The sequence below is a fragment of the Branchiostoma floridae genome, chromosome 14 (assembly GCF_000003815.2).
Source record: "Branchiostoma floridae strain S238N-H82 chromosome 14, Bfl_VNyyK, whole genome shotgun sequence".
NCBI classification, from domain to species: domain Eukaryota; kingdom Metazoa; phylum Chordata; class Leptocardii; order Amphioxiformes; family Branchiostomatidae; genus Branchiostoma; species Branchiostoma floridae.
The window spans coordinates 2,159,256-2,185,141 of NC_049992.1; the positions used below are offsets into that span (position 1 = coordinate 2,159,256).

The following is a 25,886-nucleotide window of genomic DNA, read 5'->3' on the forward strand; positions in this document are numbered from 1 at the left end:
TTTGTCGGTTTCAATCAAAGAAGAAAACGTACAAACCCCTGAAAATTATGGGGGAGGGGGTTTCATGGTTTGGGGCCCGCGAAAGGTGTTCTGGGATTGATCATTGAAACTTCTTGAAAGTTGAAGAATGAGATGGGTCTTGGGACGACCGCTGCAGATTTAAAGAAGGGACAAGGAAGAAAACTAGCATGCGGATCTTTGAAAATGATATTGCCAAAAATCTGGAAAAATTCCTTATCAATCAGAAAACGGTTTGACATTCGCCAAGAACCAGATGATGAAACTTTGAAAGTTGCCCAGATAATTTGCCAGAACCAGCATAGCCCTTTTGTCCAAGCAAGGAGTTTAAACCTCCTTTTTCCAAGATATAACCTCCTTGGTCCAAGTTAACTTGTTCTGATAAAAGTGGAGGACCTTAAATTGCTGTTGTTCAATTCACATCTTCACAATGAACTTCAATTAAGAAAGTTGTAAAACTAAAATGGAATTATTTCATTCAATGCTTACCAAAGACTGAAGACAGAAAGCTGATATTTGGAGTTTTTACAAATTACTGAGGATTAGAATGTAGATACGGCATTGCAGAGAAAGTAATAAAGATCGCATACTGCTTGAAATACCAGATAGGTGATGTGTTGCAGAGGCTCAAGTTCAAGATGACAATAGCTACACTTCGGAGAAACAGTTAAAGCATCATTTTAGGTTGCCAGATTCAGTAACACTAACAGTACAGTAGTTGTTATGTTTATAGTTCTGAGGCATTAGCTGCAACAAGATTAGTTGAAGCTGATCTTGCTCAGGATGACTGTACAGAAGCTGAAAATCAAGTCTTTCTACTTGAATCTACTGGATGCAGTTCCAAGTGTGCATGGATGTAGCAGAGCAGTTTTAATCTTACTTGTTTCTGAATAAAGATCCCCTATGTTTTATGATAGGACATTGTTAGATGTTGAAATAAAACTGAAATCCCTTACCGTTGTGGCACTGATGGAGAGTCGAGGAAGAAGGTGGCCTCAAAGATGGGAGACCAGTAGTTCTTGCTTTCTTGTCATTGTTGTTTTCCCATTCATAAATAATGCTGGGCTCATGAATAAAGACGATTAATTTTTGTTGTTGACATGTCAATAAAGTTGATAGTGTTTTTGTAAAGTTGTATATATGATTATGATATGTCTTTGATGCTGCTGATGCTATGACATGAATAAAGAGGCATCAGTTTTTAAACTTTTCAGCCAACCAATATGTGCAAAGTTGAAGGAACTGACCTACAACTTCAGTACAAGGCAGCAGAATCTCAAGACGCACACAGCTTTTCCTCTTTCTTCCTCTCCTCTTGAAGGTTCATCATGTGAAATAAAGTTTACTTGACTTTTGCTCCACTTTGTAGCACCACCATCAGCAGAGGGACTCCAGGCAGTACAAAGTACATGTTACATTGCAGAGAAACATCTTCTGTGTTAGTCTTAGTGTTTATGCTATTTGTATGACTCTTGACATAGATTACCACTGCAGTCATCATCAGACTATCAAAGTCTGCCAGTCTTGAGTTATTTTCATGACATTCAGATCTATTTCTGGTGGACATACATGTATGATACTTGGTAACGATAATTAGCCTGGTATCCAGCCGTATTATACTAGTAGCTCCTGAGTCTCTTCTCTCCTCTCCACAAATATGAATATATGGTGATATAAAAGGTACAGGTATATAAAGGTCCCCCCAGAGACATGGAGGTCAAGGGACTAGATACTGATGCAGATGCAGATATAAAAAGTAACATTACCTGAAATCACACTTCAATAACTTCATCAATCTTTCAATACCACTTCAGAATAAAGGTTGCACACGTCCTAAAAACTTACTCATGAAGTAGTTGCCATAATAGAATAATTAAGATAGAGATGACATAATCTGATGGACCAGCTGGTAGTTTATGTTGGACAGAGAATGTTCTGCCGACAATCTTGTAGAGGAGGAACTCAGAGTCTGAGTCAGATTTTTCGAACTTTTTGAACTCCTGGAATGTGTACCTACTACTAGTACATACTTCTTGTGGCCTACATGAGTCATACATACTTACAGAGACATGACAGAAAGATAGATAAATACACTATCATACAGTACATGAGGGATAAAATTCCTCTGTATTTATAATTTCTATATTACATATGCCAGTTAAGTGAAAGGGGCTGTGAAGAAGCTGGCCAACTAAGTTGGACAAGTTGATTGCTTTACTGTAGTACATTGTATATAACATTCAAGTTGAAGTCACCCTTGCATCTTGTTCAGAATCAGATGCATAGGGCTGCTGTCCATGTCTGTTTCTTTAGCTTGTTGGTCACACATTTCCACACACTACAGCAGGGGACTTGTAATGTACATGTAATGAAGTGTGTTTTACCACCATGATCTTTCCTAGATCTTTCCCAAATGCTGAGTGCTAAGCAGAGAAAGTACTACCAAACCATAATGTACGTGTATGACCTGGCCATACCGGGTATAATTGAAGGGAATATACTAGTAGTAATTTATTTGAAGTGCATAGATAAAGCTTAAAATGTTTATGATGTTACCATGACTACAGCTTCACAAGCAAATTGCAATGTCAAGCCTTACTAGATAGGGATTAATTGAAACAGTTGATTACACACAACTCACATATTTTTAATACCTGCACTATTGCTGCATAGTCATTTTAAAGGATTGTGCTGAACACTTACAACCAAACCAATTATGAATAAATGACAGGTTATGTGGCAAGACTGGATTTAAATTGCACTGCTGATTAACTGTCAATTTTGTCACCCTGCACAATACAAGTATTTAGTTCTGTACTAAAATTTCTAACTTGTAATCAATATGCTGAATTGCCAGATTGTCAAATACCACCGGTACACCCAGTTTTACTTGAGCTTTGAGTGAAAATCATTGAAGAATAAAAGGTCTTTGAATATATGTCTTCCAGAGACATATTTGTTCAGATAAGCAAAAGTTGTGACAAGACACACTGGTGATATTTAAGAGTAAGACATTCTAGGACAGATGACAGATGCTAGATACAAAAGAGTTGGAATGGCAACATTTCACTTGTAATAAGTTGTATTTCCTTCATAAATGCTTGTGACAGTGGGCATGATTATGAAGTAGAGTAAGTACTCACTGTCAATGCACACGCACCCACAGATTAACTCTGGAAGTAAGATACAATGTATTTATATTCATACTTTTACACTGTACAGGTCTACAGCAGATACAGCCACTGCACTATTTTTTTTTAAACTGTCCAGCTGCACTAACTGTAACCATACAGTCACTACACTTCTGCTTCTCAGCCAAAGCTGATAGTGATATATCGCAAACAGATGATTTTTCTTCAGGAAATGGGATATTTTGTCATCTAGCCATTAGGAACTCATTTGTTTTCTAAAAAAATGATACATTTTTATTAAAAACTTCTCAGTTTCAAGGTAAAAACAAAAAATTGGTAGTACATGTACTAGGCTATGGAAGTGCAATGGTTCTTTGATTTATAATTGATTTCCAAGTACACATGTGACCTGCTTTCTTGTATTTGTCATATCATACACAAGAAGAAGAATAATCATACATACTCACATCACTTCCTGAAACTTTGTGTGGCTCTACATGGGGGGGGGGGGGGTTCACAGCAATCCTCCACCATCCTACTCAATATCATTTAGAATCAAATCACAATTTTTACAGTCTCAAATCTGTAGGTAAATCCTTTACTGTTCAACACTAAGTTCCCTTTAGCCACGGACTGTATGAATAGATAGGACCAAAGAAACAAATATGATAATGAGTTGTGTGATCAAGACTTGAAGGCCGTCCTTCCACCTACTATCTATATTAGAATATATTTGAACGTCCGTGTTTAATAAAGAGTGATATAGGAGATACCATTTCACTCACCTTTGAGTACACATTTCATATTTTTTTGAAGCATAGAAATATATATTTTAAAGTTTAACTTCCATTTAGAAAGGCAAAGTCAATGTCAACAATTTAAACTTGTTTAGCTTCAAGCCAACATGCACTCAAACAAACATGCTGTGAGCTTGATACTACCTTAAAAGATAAACTACAGTTGTGCCTTAACCAGTTGAATACTTCCTACATATGTCATCTCTGCACTCATAATTCTTTAAATAAACTACACTTTGTATATTACTGACATTTGAACAGTGGACAACCAGAGGAAAGGGCAGCAACACCCACACATTTGAAACTACAGTATACACCCTGTGTGCATTACAATGCAGTATCCGTGCATGTATTCATACACTAGTGTTACTCAAAGTCAAACGTCAAAGTTCAGTTTCCTGTAAGTGAGTAGAAGTCCTTTATTGCAAGTTTGTTACCAGCCGGCCTCCAAAAAGATGATGCTGTCAATTCATCCACATTTATTGGTTGGTGAAAAGTGTAGAAAAGTAACTTTCACGATTTCCAGTATGTTAATATGTCTTAGTTCATAGAAGATGTTTCCGGAAGCAGATGATGCCGGAAGTCATCAATAACTTTCATGTTTAAGTTTGACTGTGAATAAAGATGCTGGTTTCTATATGTTGTTGCCTTATATATGTGATGTTGGAAAGAAAAATAAAGGGAGCCACTCCCCCCTAAAGTCTCGATGGCATGTTCCTATCACCTCACAGCTGATTCGCCGTCGCCATGGACGCACCACGCGGGGGCGGGACGATGATGTCACCGCCGCAGCGGTTCTTCTACATGCCGCGGTTCCAGTACAACCAGAACCAGACATACCACGGGTACTACCGCCGCTTCCAGCCGCGCATGCACCAGCCAGACACCCGGGACGGGGTCACGTTCGACGGGAAGCGCATGCGGAAGTCGATCCAGAGGAAAACCATCGACTACAACCCCTCCGTGATCCAGCACCTAGAGGTGGGAAGTGCTTAGAGTTAGAGTACTAGTACTCAATGGCCCTCAGGTCCCAAAAACTATATCCTTACTGTACAGATAGCTGTCTGACTACACACTTAAGGTTGAGAAAAGTTACTTGTCTTACCATACACAGTAAAGGTATTAGAATTAGATACATATTACAAGAAGAGAGGTCCTGTTTGTGAGCTAAATAGAACTGCTGCTGTATTGTAAAATTTGTACAAAAAATTAAAGCAAATTGTTTTTAGATGATCCCAAGATTGGGTATCTAGGTTACTGTACTGCTTGCCTGATAAAGTTTCAAGTTTTCAGGATGTCTAGGTCTTTGCATCTCGAACACTTTGATGCTCAAAGTATATTTAGTAAGATGATGTGGAAACAGCACTTGGAGGAAAATCGGAATACTACTTCATAGGTCAATTCACGTGGTACCAAGTGTTTGTACCAAGGTGCAGACTTTCTGCTCAGATTCCAGAGCACCATCCTCCGTTGGCTCAATCTGGTTCACATCCTAGCTATCAATAATTAACCGTAAACAACTGGAGTCGAGACGCGTTTGGCCAAGAAGAAAAACAGAATGAAAGCCAAAGTTTTGGGCGGAAGTGAGTAGGCAGGGGCGAGCATGCGGTGACCACGTGTGAGGAGACAAAGACCGGGGTTGGGCCCGGGTTGTCGTAAATTAATAAAAATGACACTAGTGATAGTTTTCCAACATTATCATTGTACCTGCCAGTACTGCAGCCAGTCCTGGGCCTCCCGGCTAGCCTCAAACCGATCCGGGTGCGTGATGTTAGGGCTCAATACATGGTCATTTTGTTTTTCATGACAATAGAATGTGTTCCATCGTTTGGGTAAGGTGACCACATCAACACGAGGCTAGCCGTGGTTAGCAAGAGTACAGATTGAGCCAGCGGTTTATTACAGAGGATGGTGACCAGGATAGTTAGATGTGAGAACCAACGTCTTACAAGTGAGATTAGCGTGACAACAGCTGAACCAGAGCTAGAAATCCTTTTTTTGTCACATGCAAAATTGCATCTTGGCAGACAATTTTCACGCAACTTGAAACATCTACATGCAAAATTATATAGAATTATAAATATTTATTTTCAGTAATAAACAGAAAAACTATCAAACCATATAGCATTACAACAAGTATACACATTTGGCCCTACTTAAGGTAACGTTAACCTTGATTCCAGAGTTTATATTTACGAGGAATTCAGTGTTCTTAAATACTCCAAGCTAACAAGGAAGGAATCAACTTGTTAGAAAGTAGTTTGAGGCAACAAGAAATAACTTCTGGTTATCCTGGAGATGATTGAATAAGTAAAATGCAACCCTTGTGATGCAGCACAAGTATGAAACTTCTACTGTAAACAGTACAGACAAGATAGAGTCTTGTACAAATGGCAAAATTACTTTTTACATGCAGATCTTGAAAAACACGCAAGTTGCATGTTGCTTGTGGGTATTTTGAGCCCTGCTAATTAACCTGTAACGAACCACCCCAGACACGGATATGGCAGCGGGACATGCGGGACGTCCGGCCTCCCCAGCCCGACGCGGCCTACAGCCTGCAGCTGGTCCCCCCCATGGCCATGATGGAACAGCCCATGAACAGCGTCACCACCAAGTTCGTCCGCACGTCCACAAACAAGATCAGATGCCCCATCTTTGTGGTTAGGGTAAGTACATTTTTGTACTGTTCACTGGTCTGTATCCCTCCTTAGGCTTAAGTCACATTTCCATACCGGGGCCCGGCCGGGCAGCTTTCGGGAGCAAAAAGAATGATATGAAATGCATCAAAATACACAAAATGTCAAAATAAGATTCATGGGCATAATTTGTGTATATTTTATGTTGTAATTTTTCGTTTCTTAAAACAAATGTGACCTAAGCCTACTCTGGAGAATCACACACACGTGTACTGAACAGTGGCATGAGATCTACTCTAACAGGTACCACCTCCTCCAGCTATACATGTGCAGTATGTACCCCCTGTTACACATACCCGGTACATGTATGTATATCAGTGCCCCTCCCCTTGCAGCCAAGAGTCCCCCTGTTGCACCTCCATGAATAAGATAAGATGCCCCATCTTTGTGGTCAGGGAAAGTGCCCCACTAACAGTTGTGAGTCCTAATATGTTTACACTGATGGACCTCGATGAAGGTTAAGGAATGGGCACAAATGACCGAGGTCCAATAAAAAGCGAGAAGCCGACAGAGAACAGAGCTTGAGTGGGTGGGCGGGTGGGTGGGCGTGTTGTAAGAACCAAACGGAAACGTCAATTCACCCCCCCCAAATCTTACGGAGGGGGAGGGCCAAAATCGAAAACACTTGTTATATTACCATGTACAAATGTCGAGCAATAAAGTTCTATTATCAACTTCCCATGAAGGCTATACAGCTATACTTTAGAAGAAGCCCCCTCGTGTAAGTACAAGTACATGTATCTAGAATCACGTGCAACTACTGCTTCTCCCTTGGCCCCTTTCTACCACCCCCTCTTTGCTCATACTCCACAACACAAATACTAGTACCCTGCGAGCAAAACTCTCCACTCCCTATCCTCTGCTGGGTTCGCTGCGAATGGGGAGATGAAGATATGTAATGACGTCACTGGTGTAGAAGTCTCGCGAGAAATGGATTCTCGCGAGACTTCATAATTGTGACGTCAGTGTGAATCCTAATATGTTTACACTGATGGACCTCGATGAAGGTTAAGGAATGGGCACAAATGACCGAGGAGTCTTCTTTGTTTAAGCCATAACGAGACCGAGATTCGCACTCTTCCTTGGGTTCAATCTTACCCCTACTTTCTCCAATCCTTACTACCCCTACTTTCTCCAATCCTCACTTCTCCCAAACCTCAATCCTATCCGTTCTCCAAACCTACACTCTACCTGTTCATTCAGGTTCGAACATTCTATTACCTGTGTTCTTGTACGCGCCTGTCAAGTTTTAGACTCCCCGTAAAAGTTGAGTAATTGGTGAGCTAGCCAACTAGATGTACTGCTTTATTGATAGAGGCTCACTGCCTGAACGTTGTGCCAGCCTCTTTATACTATTTCCTCTGCATCTGCTGCCAACAGTCCTGTCGTCTTGTCCTAAAGATGCTTTAGCACCGACACTTTCACTAGGCAGGAAGTTTTACATCATCGGCCTTTTTGGGTAGGACTACCATCTTACTGTGTGTAGTTTTAAGCCAATAGGACCTTTAACTTGCAGTGTTCTTTGATTATTTTCTCTAGATGACCCAGTTCGCCGAAGCTTTTGGGTTGGCTTCCCTCCGTTTTAGTCATGATCTTATGTAATAATCATATCACCGCCCTCTATACTATACTTAGGTGGCTGCAACTTCAACCTCTTTTTTTTTACGATACTTCATGTAGCATCGATTCTAGTCTTTTTTCCCGTTCGCTGCACTTTATCAATCAACTTTTCATTCCCACAAAGTGAGGTCACCGAACTTCCTTCATATCCTCCCAAGTACGTCCTAACCATACATTTCAAGGATGGGGACAACTAATTAAGTTTGGAAAAAATATTCTTACTAGCCCAAGTATCTGGTTGGCCTTCTTCGTTTATTCAGAAAAGCAATCAGCATCGCAGTCAGTATAAAAACAAACTGAATATCACTGATTTTACAACTTGTGAATACAGAAATATATGTACATACATTCTGGTATCTTCCGGCTACTGGATTGTTTTCATGAAGCTTAAGTTGATCATTTACCGCTAAAGCTTGATTGGGTCAATCAACGTGTTCCGTTCTTGACCTCCGAGCCCGTATTTGGCCCTCTGATTGTCATTCTCAAATTACTCATTACATTAAATGGTAGCTGCCTACTTTCAACCAATTTCCCAACTGCATTGATGTCTAGCTGAAATGCTCCTTAGCAGGGTACACAGAACGATTCATGTTTATAGCGACTATCATCTGAAAAATATCTTCACTGTACCTTTGACTACCTCTGGTAATGTACACAAATGATAAAGTTAGCCCCAGACTGGCACCTTGAGGAAATCCTCTATTCATTCACTCTACACCATGGAGACATGTGTGCCATTTATATAATTCCTACACCATGTGTCCCTTTATCTAATAATAAGACGTTATGCGATCACATAAGTAGCCTGCCACTGACTCCATAAACTTCCAACTTCCCTAAAAGTCTAAGCTGAGGTACCTCCATCAAAGTCCTTATATATACTTCGACCATGCTCTACTGGTTCATATAACTTAACATATTCAAACTTAAACTGTTCCTACCTGTTTGTCAGAGGTATGCAATAGTTAATACAATTTTTTTAAGAAAATGCTCCCTTACTATGGCCACGCTTCTATCTCACCCCGCGTCCCATCGAAGTCTACGTACAGCCATAAGGTATTTTAGCTTTCCCCAATTTTCTCTCTCGTGGGTTCGTATTGGTAAAAATTTTCGGGACTTTTCCCAATGAAACAGTTTTCTGGAAAACGTTCAGCAGCACTGATCACCTTTCCTTACCCCGGACCATAATTAAGCTTGCCCATTATCGATGACTTCCTTTTTAATTGTCAGATGTCCATCATTGATGATGACTTCAATGGCGCCGCAGGTGTTCTCGCAATCCAAATGCCGATGTGTATGTTTTTCACAGATCGGGCAGACAACGGCGGTGCTAGGGTTGGTCCTTGTCTTTTCCCTTTCCTTCTCCTTCCTTCGTCGTCGTTTCGATTACTTAAATGTGTCTCTATTCTTCAAATGTTCTCATATAACAGTCTTTAGAGAGGAGCACGTCACCGTACACTACTAACCGTGGCAACAGACTCCCATTACCAATATTGAATGCTACATGCAGTCAGGGACGACTTCAGCGAGTCATAATGCTCAACGCTCAGCATACAGGATGTACAATCTTTCTCGTACCAAAGTAACCTACTGCGTAAGAAAACTGTCGTTTTGTAACATCTGAGGAGACCTATGCCCCCTGTTGACATCCGACTGCACCAATCCAGATGGTTCGCCTGAGCGTCACGTGCCATGGTCCGGACGGAGCGGGAGCTGTCCCCCTCCCATTCACCCATCATGTCCAACTTTTAACTGTGTGTATATACTCTTATAAACGTGTCGCATAGGAACTGCCATTAACCTTTCAGAAAATAATTATCACCGTGGACTGCAGATCGGTCACTACGGACCACGGTAACAAAAGGTGCGCAATTTGGCAATTAAAGATTTGGAGGGGGTGCTCCCGCTCGCTTCCCGGACCATCAGGTTGGATGGCGAGGTCCTTAGTTGGGCCTACACACGGTCTGCGAGAGGAAGAAAATTGGCGGAAATACAAGCCGGAGACCAAACGCGTATGCTAAAATCTACATCCGGAATCACAGTTCCTGCTCGTCCGTCTATTACCATGGGCAACAAACAAGTCTTGTCTTTTTCGTCCTTTGAGTGCCTTCGACATCCATTGGTACACGCCGTCGGAATTCAACAATAACTCCTCGATCTACCGCCTATCCTTCTACCCGGAAAAAGTTCTTTGAGAAAACTACAGCCCACACGGGCATAGGGCCTCAAGATCTACCCAGCGGTTAATCGATGTCAGAGATTACTGGATACCTGGCCTACCTTAGACCATAGGTGTTCTTTAGCCTCAGGGTACTACACCAGGGCGGCTACACTACCGCAATCAGCCGGCATACTTACCAGCGTAGTTCGGCTATGCCGTCAGGTCGGCCGCTGGCATCCTTACTCGAGTAGCCCTGCTATATATATATGTTCCTGTGTCGGCTCCGCAGGCCAATCTCGGCGTCCTTGTAGTCCCAGGCCTGCATACTCGAAAGAGTAGCCCTGCTATACTGCCAAGTCGGTCCCGGACCAATCTCGGAGTCCTTGTAGTGTCAGGCCTGAGTAGTTACTCGTGTAGCTCCGGTACAGCCAGAGTCGGCCCCGGGTCGATCTCGGCTTCTTTTCGTCCCCAGGTCTGCACCCTATTAGCGTGGTCCCACTACAGACCGAGTCGGTCCCTGGCCAGCCTCGGCGTCTTTGCGACCGCAGGCCTGCATACTAAGTATTAGATGGTAACCTACTGCATTCCCGAGTCAGCCCCGTGCCGATCCCTGCTTCCTAGCTGGCCCCAGGCCTGCATACTTACCCGTGTAGCTCTGCTACATTCCCGAGTCGGCCCCTTGCCTACATGCTACGCAGTGTAGCCTTGCTACATTTCCGAGTCGGCGCCTAGCCAGACTCGTCTTCCATGCGGCTCCATGCCTACATGCTGCGCAGTGTAGTCTTGCTACTTTCCCGAGTCAGCCGCAGGACGTTCTCGGTATTACTGCGGTCCGCGGCCTGAATACCTACCAGTGCAGCCTACTACATTCCCTAGTCGGCGCTTTGCCAGACTCGGCTTCCATGCGGGTCCATGCCTACATGCTCGGCTACACAACAGTGCAGCCTACTACATTCCCGAGTCGGCGCCTTACCAGACTCGGCTTCCATACGGCTCCATGCCTACATTCTCGGCTACACAATAGTGCAGCCTACTATATTCCCGAGTCGGCGCCTTGCCAGACCCGGTTTCCATGCGGCTCCATGCCTACATGCTCGGCTACACAATAGTGCAGTCTACTACATTCCCGAGTCGGCGCCTTGCCAGACTCGGCTTCCATGCGGCTCCATGCTCCACAGTGTAGCCTCACTACCTTCCCGAGTCGGCCGCTGGCCGTTCTCGGTGTTACTGCGGTCCCAAGCCTGCATACTTACCAGTGCAACCTACTACATTCCCGAGTCGGCGCCTAGCCAGACTCGCCTTCCATGTGGCTCCATGCCTACATGCTCCGCAGTGTAGCCTCGCTGCCTTCCCGAGTCGGCCGCTGGACGTTCTCGGTGTTACTGCGGTGCCAGGCCTGCATACTTACCAGTGTAGCAGTACTAAATTCCCGAGTCAGCGCCTTGCCAGACTCGGCTTCCATGTGGCTCCATGCCTACATGCTCCGCAGTGAAAACATCGCTACCTTCCCGAGTCGGCCGCTGGCCGTTCTCGGTGTTACTGCGGTCCCAAGCCTGCATACTTACCAGTGTAGCCTACTATATTCCCGAGTCGGCGCCTTGCCAGACTCGGCTTCCATGTGGCTCCATGCCTACATGCTCTGGAAAATGTTGCCTTGCTACCTCCCCGAGTCGGCCGCTGGACGTTCTCAGTGTTACTGCGGTCCCAAGCCTGCATACTTACCAGTGTAGCCAGACTATATTCCCGAGTCGGCGCCTTGCCAGACTCGGCTTCCATGTGGCTCCATGCCTACATGCTCTGGAAAATGTTGCCTTGCTACCTCCCCGAGTCGGCCGCTGGACGTTCTCAGTGTTACTGCGGTCCCAAGCCTGCATACTTACCAGTGTAGCCTACTATATTCCCGAGTCGGCGCCTTGCCAGACTCGGCTTCCATGTGGCTCCATGCCTACATGCTCTGGAAAATGTTGCCTTGCTACCTCCCCGAGTCGGCCGCTGGACGTTCTCAGTGTTACTGCGGTGCCAGGCCTGCATACTTACCAGTGTAGCCTACTATATTCCCGAGTCGGCGCCTTGCCAGACTCGGCTTCCATGTGGCTCCATGCCTACATGCTCCGCAGTGAAAACATCGCTACCTTCCCGAGTCGGCCGCTGGCCGTTCTCGGTGTTACTGCGGTCCCAAGCCTGCATACTTACCAGTGTAGCCTACTATATTCCCGAGTCGGCGCCTTGCCAGACTCGGCTTCCATGTGGCTCCATGCCTACATGCTCTGGAAAATGTTGCCTTGCTACCTCCCCGAGTCGGCCCCTAGACGTTCTCAGTAGTACTACGGCCGCCGCAGGCCGGAGCAATCGCCTACGTAGTCCAGCCACGCTACAGGGTTCGCCGGTTTTGTTACCCTTGCGGTGTCGGTTGGTGGCTCCCGTTTTAGACCGTCATACATACCAGCACTTCACAATTTCCAAGCTACTGGCAACTCGTGGTCCTTCTCACGGAGGAGGCGTCTAAAGCAACTTAAAAATACCAAGAGTTCACGGGTATCAGGAAAATACAAAGGTTAGGTAGCCCCTCGAACTGAAGAAACTGAAAAGAAAACGCAGACCCCAACATGGAACCTGCCATAAAAATGGAACGGCAACTGTGAGTCTACATTCAACATGAATGTTTCCCACGGAAACACGAGCCTCGTGGCTGCACAACAAAGCATATGTGCACCAGCGTCCCTCGGTTGTAAAATACAAAACTCACCGAGCTGAGACAAATGGATTACATCCATACGACGCAAGCAACGTGGTTACACAACACAGAAATATGCACCCGCTTCCAGTACAAAAAAAAAAAAAAATATATAAAGTCAACGAGACAAAACTGACCAAAACCAAGAGAGGCTTCTAATGGGAACGGGGGATGGACATGTAGACTGGACGTCATCGTCGTGCCTCTGCCGAAGCTCCCCCGGACCTGGCTCCCGCCGCTCTGCACAGCTCTCTTGACAGCCAACGCCGTTTTGACAAACTGGTAGAGGAACCTATTAAACTCCCGGAATAAATAACACGTTACTGTACCGAAAAATGGAGGCTCACACAAAGGGCCAACAAACATAGCCACACGTAATTACGCAAAGAAATTCCCCACCTGGCGCCCAACCTGGAATGAAACACCGACGGGAAAACGAGCGGGAAAACGTGCGAGGCCTCAACCGTCCAACAATTCACGAAAATTTGCAAAATGACGTGAAAAATACTGCAAACCTTTCACAAACCATATAATTCTTACTCGAACTACCTTAGTGTAAAATCGCTGCGGCCTCAAACTCCAGGAGACGCCGACGATACAGTTCGAAGTTCTCAGTCGTTCAAGCACGCCATGCATCATGAAGTGAGGGCAGAGAAAAACTAGTACACGTCCGCTCCCCTAGCTGGGTTCGCTGCGAATGGGGAGATGAAGATATGTAATGACGTCACTGGTGTAGAAGTCTCGCGAGAAATGGATTCTCGCGAGACTTCATAATTGTGACGTCAGTGTGAATCCCTCCCCCAATGGCTGCAGTATACAAATAAGTATACTTTATAGTACCCTCTCCAGAGTACCTGTTATAAAAGGGAAAGCCCAATGACCTAACGTCCCTAGGTCCCCTGCCCTGATTTTCCAACACCCCTACACATTTCAGTATTGTTTAAGTACCCCTGGGCAGTTAAGTACTTGCCATTTCATTAATCACACAAACATGTCATTTATAGATGTCATCTAGGGATTATTGGTCACTTGATTTATACTTTGTACTTTATTTTGACGATGAGACAAGTCATTACAAGGGTCTGCCTAGGCAGCTTTGGGCTGGTAGCGGCAGAACCTACAAAAATGCGGATGAACATACAAAGATTTCAAGTCAATCAGCAATTAACAAATTTTACTCTGACTGCAGGGCTCGAAATACAAGGTGCATGTTCACCCAGGTGCACCTAAAATTGGAGCTGTGCACCCAATTATTTTCTGTGGGTGCACTGTACCCAAATATTTTCATATGCCTATGTATGTAAAGATATCAAAGTATGCTTGTATACATCATATTCTTGACATCTAAAAAAGTGTTAGAAAGATAATAAAAATGCCTGTCATGGTACTTGTTTTTTATAGCTTGTAACTAAGTCTTATTATTAGGATTTTCTGATATTCTACTTAAATTTAATTGGTGCACCCAAAGATTTTTTGTGCACCCAATTTTTTTTAAGCTGGGTGCACCAGTGCACCTAATCCCAGAAAGGAATTTCGAGCCCTGGACTGGTTAAAATTTTTCTAGTAAGTAGCAGAATAGATAAAGCTGCATGAAACAATACATGCATTTTCTGCAATCTGCAGATATGGTACATCATGTAACACTCTATTTTGCTACCCAGTGGACCCCAGAAGGCAGGCGGTTGGTGACCGGAGCCTCCAGTGGTGAGTTCACTCTGTGGAACGGACTGGCCTTCAACTTCGAAACCATTCTACAGGTAAGCTTTGAGAACTTAACTTTTCATAACAACATTTGAAGCTCCAGTCTCCTATTTCTGAGTGGAGCCAGCAAACTTGTCCATTGCAAATTCAAACTCTGTGTTGTTGGCTTGTGTTTATGTGACTCACAAATATTTCTGTTGTTTAGGATACACTGGCATGAACATGTGCTACCTTGTAGTTAACTCCTTCAGTTGCAGCTCTCACTTATTCACTCACATTTAGTCTCACTCACTCAGTCACACTCACTCTGTGTGAGCACGAGTGTGTATGTGTGTGTTAGTGTCTTTCGGTGTTTCTGCAGTTCACAATATAAACAATGCAGTAGAGCTGCTAATTTTGCCTGTGGGACTGGAATGGCCGCACAGCAGCATGGGTAAGGGAGTGAAGCCTGCCCACTCTGATTGTCATGTTTTCTCCCTTATCATCCCCCCCAGGCCCACGACACAGCGGTGCGAGCCATGTCCTGTTAGCTTGCTCACTCATTCACTCAGTCATAGCCACTCTCATTCATTCACACTGGCTCACTCACCTACTTACATTGAATGTTATGTTGCATGTTGACAAAGACTGTCAGAAGAAAAGCAACGTTTTTGTTGAAACCTGCCTGTTTCTCCCCAGGCCCACGACACAGCGGTTTGAGCCATGTCCTGGAGTCAACGACCAGTGGATGGTGTGTGTATGTCATGTTTCCTTCCTTATCACCCACCCCCCCCAGGCCCATGACACAGCGGTGCGAGCCATGTCCTGGAGCCATAACGACCAGTGGATGGTGACGGCGGACCACGCTGGGTTCGTCAAGTATTGGCAGTCCAACATGAACAACGTCAAGATGTTCCAGGCTCACAAGGAGGCTGTCAGGGAAGTCAGGTGGGACTCTTTAAGGAACTGCAGTCAACTGGGCAAAAGAGGCCAACAAACTTGTACATTGCAATCAAACCTATTGTCTCACAGAGTGGATTTGCACCCAATCATTTCATGGCTTGCGTTCTAGTGACTCACTGATGTACCAGTCCTGTTGTACAGGATACACTGGCAACAGGTGACATGTGTAAAAGAAGCACATACTACTACATGTATTTGAGAGATCTAAACCTCTTCATTTGCACCTTTTCTGTAACTCCCTCCCTTGAACTTTTGCTAGCAGCATCTTGTTGAAAGAGAACCGGATCTGGGTTTGAATCTCATTGAAACAATTTCCATGATAGTAATGGTGTGCATTAACCTGGGTACCATCCGATTTCTACCAGGGCTTCTTGCACCCGCTGCCCTAAAAAATCGTCTGGAAACAGTTTAGGCAGCGAGTGCAAGGCTCAGTGTCACCGGAAATCGGATGGTACCCAAGCTACAAGAAGATTTTTCTTCTTTCGATTTTTCCTCTCAGGGAAAAGTTCCATTTCAAACAGAAACTCGTTGTCTAAAGTTCTTCCATTTTGTGTTGTTCCAGTTTCTGCCCCACGGACAACAAGTTTGCCACCTGCTCCGACGACAGCACGGTGCGCATCTGGGACTTCCTGAGATGCCACGAGGAGAGAATATGCAGAGGTGCAACTCTTACATACATGTAGAAGATAACTGCAGCTGCTATTCACACTCACTCACTATCCAGCTCGTTAGGCCACACTGGCGTAATTTTATGGATGACATCGGCGCGTGCATTAATTTTTGCCTGTTCTTAAAGTTAAAAAAAACAATGTGGCCACATGTTACCCAATAGCATTCCTGGTCAATCAGAATGTCATGCTTGCCAGACGATCTGCTCTCCGGGTAAGGGGACCGCAGCTCCCTTGTTCCTTCTTTAAACAAGAATGGCAAATATGTCATGATTGAACTATCGAGGAATGTCTCACTGGAGGTGAACATAAGAGCCTGGGAAAGAGTGGTCTGGATGTTTTGTCCTGTGATTTAGCCACAATTTTTTTGCTGGATTTTTCTTTTTTTTCGCCCGCACGCATTAGTTTTGGGTTCCCCCTCTCATGACGGTTAGGTACACATAGATGGGGTGTCTTAATGGCAGACTGTCAGGTACCACTGTCCTGTGGGTTGACACTGTTTCGGTGGAGTACAGTATCTTCCCTTCTGTTTTCAAATTAACTTAAAATTCCTTGTTTCTGTGGATATTTCCCATCGACTGTCATGGTCTTTCTGGGCCACTTCTCTTCATTTGGCATCTAAAGGTTACTACGCTGTACAATTGTAGTAAGTTGAATGTTACAATCTTATCCAAGGAGTTTGGATTGTACAATTATTGAAGAATCTGACAGGAGTTTGGATGTACATGACTGTGTATAGTTTGAACAGCCATACTAATACAGCCACCAACATAACAATGTATTTTGTTATCAGCCAGGCCCACAGAAGAGTCTCTCTTGTATATCAGTCATTGGTGTGCCTGTAAAACTTCTGTGTCATGCTAAATTAACAGTGAAACTAGACTCGGAAGTACCTTGTAATGACTGTTCCCTTGTGTCGCCCAGGCCATGGTGCGGATGTGAAGACGGTAGACTGGCACCCACAGAAGGGTCTCTCTTGTATATCAGTCATTGGTGTGACTGTAAAACTTCTGTGTCATGCTAAATAGCAGAAAGAATAGACTCAGAAGTACATTGTAACTGTGACTGTTCCCTTGTGTTGCCCAGGCCATGGTGCAGATGTGAAGACGGTAGACTGGCACCCACAGAAGGGTCTGCTGGCCTCGGGGAGTAAGGACAGCCAGCAGCCGGTCAAGATCTGGGACCCCAAAACTGGGCAGAGCCTAGCTACACTGTGAGTTTCCTGACTATTGTGTGTTAGTGTAACATTCTCAATCACTCACAAAACTGGGCAGAGCCTGGCCACACTGTGAGTTTCCTGACTATTGTGTGTTAGTGTAACATTCTCAGTCACTCACAAAACTGGGCAGAGCCTAGCTACACTGTGAGTTTCCTGTCTATTGTGTGTTAGTGTAACATTCTCAGTCACTCACAAAACTGGGCAGAGCCTAGCTACACTGTGAGTTTCCTGTCTATTGTGTGTTAGTGTAACATTCTCAGTCACTCACAAAACTGGGCAGAGCCTGGCCACACTGTGAGTTTCCTGACTATTGTGTGTTAGTGTAACATTCCCATTCTCAATCACTCACAAACTGGCTAGAGCCTAGCTACACTGTGAGTTTCCTGACTATTGTGTGTTAGTGTAACATTCTCAATCACTCACAAACTGGGCAGAGCCTGGCCACACTGTGAGTACCCCCCAGTTGTCTCTAGACTACACAGGAAAATGCATCAGGAAATTTGATAGATATACTGAAAACATTGAAAAGTAAAACGTTGAATTTTGAAATATATTTTTTTTAAATGGGCAGAACCTGGCAGTTCTGTGAGTTCTCTTGCTTGCTTGCTATGCCCACAAGAGCACATTGATGGAAGTGAAGAAACTGGCTGATGACAGTGCCCTGTGATCACTCATTTGCTTACTCCTCTATGCACTCATTTGTTTGCATATTCATTCATTCACTCATTCCTCTGTTTGCCCCTGTATCCCAGGCGTGCTCACAAAAGCAGTTATGGAAGTCAAGTTTAACCAGAACGGAAACTGGCTGCTGACATCATCCCGTGACCGCTTATTCGCTCATTCATTCATTCACTCATTTATTCACTCACTCTTCTGACTGTTGATCCCCAGCCATGCCCACAAGAGCACAGTTATGGAGGTCAAGTTTAACCAGAACGGGAACTGGCTGCTGACAGCCTCCCGTGATCTCTCATTCACTCACTCACTCATTCATCCATTCATTCATTCACTCATTCTTTCACTCACTCCTCTGACTGTTTATCCACAGCCATGCCCACAAGAGCACAGTGATGGAATTGAAGTTTAACCAGAACGGGAACTGGCTCCTGACAGCGTCACGTGACCACTCATTCTCTCATTCATTCATTCATTCACTCACTCAATCCTCTGTCTCTTCCCCAGCCATGCCCACAAGAGCACAGTGATGGAGGTGAAGTTTAACCAGAATGGGAACTGGCTGCTGACGGCGTCCCGTGACCACTCATTCTCTCATTCATTCATTCACTCATTCACTCATTCACTCACTCAATCCTCTGCCTCTACCCCAGCCATGCCCACAAGAGCACAGTGATGGAAGTGAAGTTTAATCAGAATGGGAACTGGCTGCTGACGGCGTCCCGTGACCACTCATTCTCTCATTCATTCATTCACTCATTCACTCATTCATTCATACATTCACTCACTCACTCACTCCTCTGACTGTTTATCCCCAGCCATGCCCACAAGAGCACAGTGATGGTCAAGTTTAACCAGAATGGGAACTGGCTCCTGACAGTGTCACGTGACCACTCATTCTCTCATTCATTCACTCATTCATTCACTCACTCAATCCTCTGTCTCCACCCCAGCCATGCCCACAAGAGCACAGTGATGGAAGTGAAGTTTAACCAGAATGGGAACTGGCTCCTGACGGCCTCCCGTGAGAAGTCATTTGCTCACTCATTCGTTCCCTCACTCATTCATTCACTCATTCACTAACTCATCCCTCTTTATCCTCAGACATGCCCACAAGAGCACAGTGATGGAGGTCAAGTTTAACCAGAACGGGAACTGGCTGCTGACCGCCTCCCGTGATCTCTCATTCACTCACTCACTCATTCATCCATTCATTCATTCATTCACTCATTCACTAACTCATCCCTCTTTATCCTCAGACATGCCCACCAGAGCACAGTGATGGAGGTCAAGTTTAACCAGAACGGGAACTGGCTGCTGACCGCCTCCCGTGATCTCTCATTCACTCACTCACTCATTCATCCATTCATTCATTCATTCACTCATTCACTAACTCATCCCTCTTTATCCTCAGACATGCCCACAAGAGCACAGTTATGGAAGTGAAGTTTAACCAGAATGGGAACTGGCTCCTGACGGCCTCCCGTGACCACCTGGTGAAGGTGTTTGACATCCGCACCATGAGGGAGATGCAGAGCTTCCGGGGGCACAAGAAGGAGGCCACAGGTGTGTTCTCAAGGAACTGTATGTTTTGGAGTAAGAAGAATTGGGCAAAAGTACCTGAAAGAAATGGTCTAGGTTCTTTTCTAGGCTTTGTAAGAAATTTGGGTGTACCATGAGGGAGATGAAGAGCTTCCCGGGGGCACAAGAAGCCATAGGTGCATTCTAGTCAAGGGGCTATGTGAGCTTGATGTGTTACTATATGGTTTTGGGGTAACAAGAATTGGGCACCTGAAAGATGTGTACTGGCTTTGTAAGAAATATGGGTGTACCATGAGTTTCCAGGAGCATAAGAAGGAGGCTACAGGTGTATTCACAAGGAGTTGTGGGAACATTTTTTGTAGTAACTATTGTTGTGGGGTAACAAGAATTGGGCAAAGGTACCAGAATGTAATCTTGGACCTTTGCTAGGCTTTGTAAGAAATTTGGGTGCGACATAAGGGAGATGCTGGCCACAAGAAGGAGTCACACGTATAGTAATCAATGTCCTGTCCAACTGCTGGAGTTTGGTAGGTTTCATGAGGGAGGTGCCAAGGCATGTCAAAGCCTGTACTTAATCTCAATGACATGTTCGACCATTTTGACTGCTTTTCAATAAAGTCACGGGTCATGGATAAGAATCAAAACATTACCACTATACAGTACTAGTGAACAACAATGCAATACCAAATGATAAGTAAATAAATGAATTGATAATCCATTCAGTCCGCAATCATGTCCGATGATTATGCTGTTCCATTGACAGCCTTTGAGGAATTCAGGAAACAAAACTTTTGTTGTTCTTGTATTCTTTCAAACATCATTTCATCTGGCATTTTGGCAATATTTCTGGGCTAGCCTAAATTTCATGAATGACTGTTACTCTAAGACTGAGGATGGCCATTATCATGTTTTTTTCTTTTAACAAGCTATCTTCAACAGCTGTATGATGTTAGGATTGATAAAAATTGTCCCTAGTATCTGACAGTGAGTGTAACACACTAACGTTGTGATAACTTACGAATTATTCCCCCCCCCCCCAGCGGTGGCGTGGCACCCCATCCACGAGAGTCTCTTTGCCAGTGGCGGCTCAGAAGGATCCATACTGTTCTGGCAGGTCGGGTAAGTGGAGCAGTTTAGTTAACTTTCATGTCCTTTCACATGTGGACAATGACAAGGTCCTAGTGCTGTCATTTCAGTACCAAAGGCCCTAGAAAATGGGCCCTGTGTTAAAAATTCACTGCTTGCTACTTGCACATATATTTTGTACTTTTGTGACTCATGGATAGAATCTGTGATCTCTTTTTGTTCCTATACTGTTGGCATTTTTTCTTGTAATCTCTCTTTATTCAGTTTTCAAGTGAATAAACTGAGTGAGTAACATAAAATGAAATGTGACCAATTACAATGAAACACATCTGGTACCACAAAATCAAAACAGAAAAAACAGAAACAATCATTTTACAATCATTTAACAATAAACCCATATTTTCCATAATCAATATGAATTAACAACAGTTACTGGTAGTATTAAAAGTTTTTCAAGCTAGACAAAATGTTCTCAAGACTATGTTGAAGGTTGGAAGGATGGAGAATGAACGACTGACTCTCATGTGATTTCAAATGACCTATAATTATGTTCTTGTACTGTTTGATGACAGTCTACTCTCTCTCTAACTCAGCAATGACAAGGAGGTTGGGGGGATGGAGAATGCCCATGAGGGGATGATCTGGTCTCTAGCCTGGCACCCGCTCGGACACATCCTCTGTTCTGGGTCCAACGACCACAGCACGTGAGTTTGGCTCTTTTGTAATAATAGTAATGATTATGAGTGTAATAACAATGAAACAATGATGTTGGCACCCGCTGGGACACATCCTCTGTTCTGGGTCTGATGACCACAGCACGTGAGTTTGGCTCTTATATAATGATAATGAATGTCAGTGATAGCAATGATGTTGGCACCCACTTGGGCATACATCCGTTGTTTAACGACCACAGCATGTGTTACCTTCCATGTGAAGCATATGCTTTCAGTCTTGCTGTACAGTTCGTTGTAACACTGTCAGGTACAAGTAGCAGGTACATCTTCCATTCTTTTTTACATTTCAGGAACTTGCTGTTGCTTAGTTTGTTAGGATATATACATCGTTTAACTGACATGCAGGAGTAGCTTAATAGAAATGTGGAACATATTTTTTATATTGGTATAACACTCCAAACCTCACAGCATGTTCAAGCACACATATTTGACACAAAATCTGAATAATTGCAACTACTTGCAATGCTTAGAAATGTTAGATCAATAATATTACATAAAATGCATCATGAAATGACAACTTCAAGCACGTAAATGTCCATCACTTCAACACTTAGTTTTGGACTAAATCATATCAAATTCACAGCAGACAATCTGAGACTTGATCAAACTCAGTCCTGCTACTGGCTGCACCTTATAACCATTGAACATGATTGTACAAAAATGTACAAATGTTTGTGGCTAGGGGGATTCAGTGGCCTTCACTTCACAAATGTAATACCTAACAAAATCCGAACAGTGAACATTAAGCCACCAATCACTGTGAGGTACCCACATAACACAGTTATGAGCAGGACTACTACTAGAATCAGGCTGCCCTGAATACCAGTTGGACCAGCTGGCGCCAAGTGGTGTCCCGTCCTCCCACACCCAGGTTCCCTTGATCGCCTGGTCTGTTAGGCCCATCCAGATACCATCTGCGAGATTAGCACCAGTGAACCTGGTCTTGATCTGTTTGACCAGGAAGTCATTTGTTGCCTTGTCCTTAGGCATAGCCAGGTGCCCACCATCAGCCTGACAGGCGGACCTGGCATCAGTGTAGTTCTTCTCGTCTGTAGAAAACTTGTAGCACATGTCAGGCTTCTCGCAGAATCGCTCATAGCCACTGGGGCAGGTTACGGTCTTGTTACAGCAAGCTGTAGGATGAGGATAATATTTTATAACCTTGGGACCCACATATCAGTGAGAAATTAATTACAATTTAGATCTATGGAACCAGTGGTTGTAAATGTACTGGTAACATGGAATTTCTGCAACCTAATGTTGTTCTTGTAACAATATGTAACAAGACTCAAAGCATTGAGACAAGAGACATTCAAAGCAAGTGTAACGACCACAAATTGGCTGATCAACAACAAAAACACTGTGCTGAAGACAAAGTCCCAGCAGTATATAAGCATGTCAGACTCACTCTTTTTGGTGAGGCAGAGATCCAGTGTGAGATTTTGGACCTGGTTTTGCAATTCAGCATGTTTGCCTTCCATATCCTTGAGCTGCCCCTGCAGACCCTTGATCTGTACCAGCAACACAGAATAGAGCGTGCCCTGGAATGGATGTGAAGGATATTTTTAGATGAAAATTTTGACAGAGACATTAAGGCTATGGTCCCAATTGGAAAAGGGTGCCCTGCCGCGCATTTCACGGGCTGTTTTCAGCACATTCGGTGGTGACCCCTTGGGACACACTGCGACTGCTGGGGTACATTTGAGTACGGCTGGGCACTGGGTTCACTAGGAGTTACAATTGGCCTGGGACCCCAGCAACAAATAGACACAGTGACCTACCCATGGGATTCCCCCCCCCCAAACACACACACTCACACTCACACACACACACACAGACTCACACACACGCACACTCACACTCACACACACACACACAGACTCACACACACGCACACTCACACTCACACACACACACACACTCACACACACACACGCACGCACACACACACACTCACACACACACAAACACACACTCACACACACACTCACACACACTCACTCACACACACGCACACACTCACACACACACACTCACACACTGACACACACTCTCACACACTCCACACACACACTCACACACACACTCACACACACGCACACACTCACACACACACTCACACACGCACACACTGACACACACACTCACACACACACACACACACAAACTCACACACATACACACCCACACACTCACACACACACCTGCACACACACACACACTCACACACACTCACACACACACACACACACACACACTCACACACAGACACTCACACACACACACACTCACACACACTCACACACACACACACTCTCACACACTCCACACACACACACTCACACACACACTCACACACACGCACACACTCACACACTCACACACGCACACACTGACACACACACTCACACACACACACACACAAACTCACACACATACACACACACAAACTCACACACACACACAGACACACACTCACACACAGACACACACACACACACACACAAACACACACACACACAAACACACATACATAGCATCCCCAGGAATCACATCCCTTTTGGGTGCCTTTGGGCCACTTAGCCTAAGTGAAAAACTGACCTATCTCACCTAGCCTCTGCACATCTAGTTGTCATCATTGTCTAAAGATAGTGAGGATGTCTCCACTAGTACTGTACTTGGTGGAGTGCTAAGTGATTGATGTTTTATGGTATTGATCTGTAATCAGTCCAATGAGTTTAAGGCCAAATGTACTACATGCATTACCCATCCCCAGACTGGAACTTAACTAACCTGGCCGATGCCAGACATGTCCAGACTTTCCAGCTGAGCAGTTTCCTGGAACAGTCCTCCTCCCTGCCCCAGCAGCTCAGCAATGACAGCATCCTGGAGTAAATGTGAAGGCATACTGTAAATGCATTTAAGTTCGCGGGGATTTAATTTCGCGGTAGCGGGAAAAATGATTTTTTGCGGTGGATTTAAGTTCGCGGTAACACCATAGACTGCAATCTAATACCATTATAGAAAAATGTTCGCGGTGGATTTAAGTTCGCGGTGAAGTGGTCACCGCGAAAACCGCGAACATTAATCTACCGCAAACATTTCTGCATTTACAGTAGTTTATACATGTAGCTAGCTTACAGAGTTTTTCTAGAAAAAACAGGCATGGTAGAGCACTGCAGTGGTAGTGATAAGGCTGAAGTTGGGGTTCCTCTCTTCCAGAGTGTGAGTTTTAGAAAATTTTATGTTAAAATGGTGTACATGTATTCAAAAGATTCATGAGGGGGAAAAGTACTGTCAGACAGGTCACAGTTAAAGACTCTGGCCACATGTGACCTAAGAGCATCGATGGTCTATCATTATCAATGATTAGGCTTGCCAGAGAATCTGCTCCCAGGGGTAAAGGGGCGCACTCGTCCTGTTAAAAGAAATGCCGTCTCAGTATCAGGGCTAAAAGTCTGCACAGCTCCGAAGTAAAATCATTCTTTATTCAGATATAAAAGAAAGTAACATATATCCCAGGTCACGTGGGTCATTACTGACCAAACATGCAGGGGAACATTGACAGACTGACACAAGACGTTACATAGATAATATTGCACACCTGACTCTTGTCGGATTTGTCCGCCCCCGTGTTGAGGTTGATGTTGATCACCCCCTGGCCTGAAGCCTGCTCCATCAAGAAAGCCAGGGCCACAATCATTACTTTCAGCATCATGTTTGGTTCTGTTGGTGCACAATGGTCTGGAAATGGCTGTCCCAACTGCTGCACTACCGTATCACAGGGGAACGGCACCTTATTTATACTGCCCCTATGTTGATGTTACCATGTTCGCATAGCGAAGTGTGAAGTCTAAAACCGTGTGTCATAAAACCACCTGAAACCCAAAACTGTTAGGCATTGTCTAATGGTTTGGATCTCTTGTTGAGGGCAAGAAAATGAAGAAGTCTTACAGCCTGCTTTGTAAAGCCATTTGAAACTCAATGATATTGCCTGCACAGAGCCCTGATCACAAGTTCATGACCCTCTGAAACTCAAGACTGCTGGCATTGTCTAACAGTTTGGAGGTCTTTGTTAATGCATTGAAATGAAGAAGGCCAACAGCCTATTTTATAAAACCATTTTAAGCTCAATGTCGCTATGATAACATGTAACTCT

General features: G+C 44.3%; 1 protein-coding gene and 1 long non-coding RNA gene across 2 annotated transcripts in view; one reads left to right on the forward strand and one right to left on the reverse strand.

Moving 5' to 3' along the window:
- Nucleotides 1–25,886, forward strand: part of LOC118430865 (pre-mRNA 3' end processing protein WDR33-like) — a 37,481-nt gene that overhangs the window by 391 nt on the left and 11,204 nt on the right. Inside the window, exons 2-10 of the mRNA XM_035841900.1 lie at nt 4,678–4,927; nt 6,442–6,615; nt 14,822–14,917; nt 15,637–15,788; nt 16,366–16,463; nt 17,558–17,684; nt 19,780–19,931; nt 20,948–21,026; nt 21,587–21,697. Coding sequence (XP_035697793.1) covers nt 4,694–4,927; nt 6,442–6,615; nt 14,822–14,917; nt 15,637–15,788; nt 16,366–16,463; nt 17,558–17,684; nt 19,780–19,931; nt 20,948–21,026; nt 21,587–21,697 — 1,223 coding nt within the window. The 5' untranslated portion in view covers nt 4,678–4,693. The remainder of the gene's footprint in view (nt 1–4,677; nt 4,928–6,441; nt 6,616–14,821; nt 14,918–15,636; nt 15,789–16,365; nt 16,464–17,557; nt 17,685–19,779; nt 19,932–20,947; nt 21,027–21,586; nt 21,698–25,886) is intronic.
- On the reverse strand, nt 8,497–11,588 carry LOC118430423. The gene is made up of 2 exons (XR_004832852.1): nt 10,624–11,588; nt 8,497–10,229 (listed from the first exon to the last, which is right to left on the reverse strand). It is a non-coding gene; the product is annotated as an uncharacterized LOC118430423 (long non-coding RNA).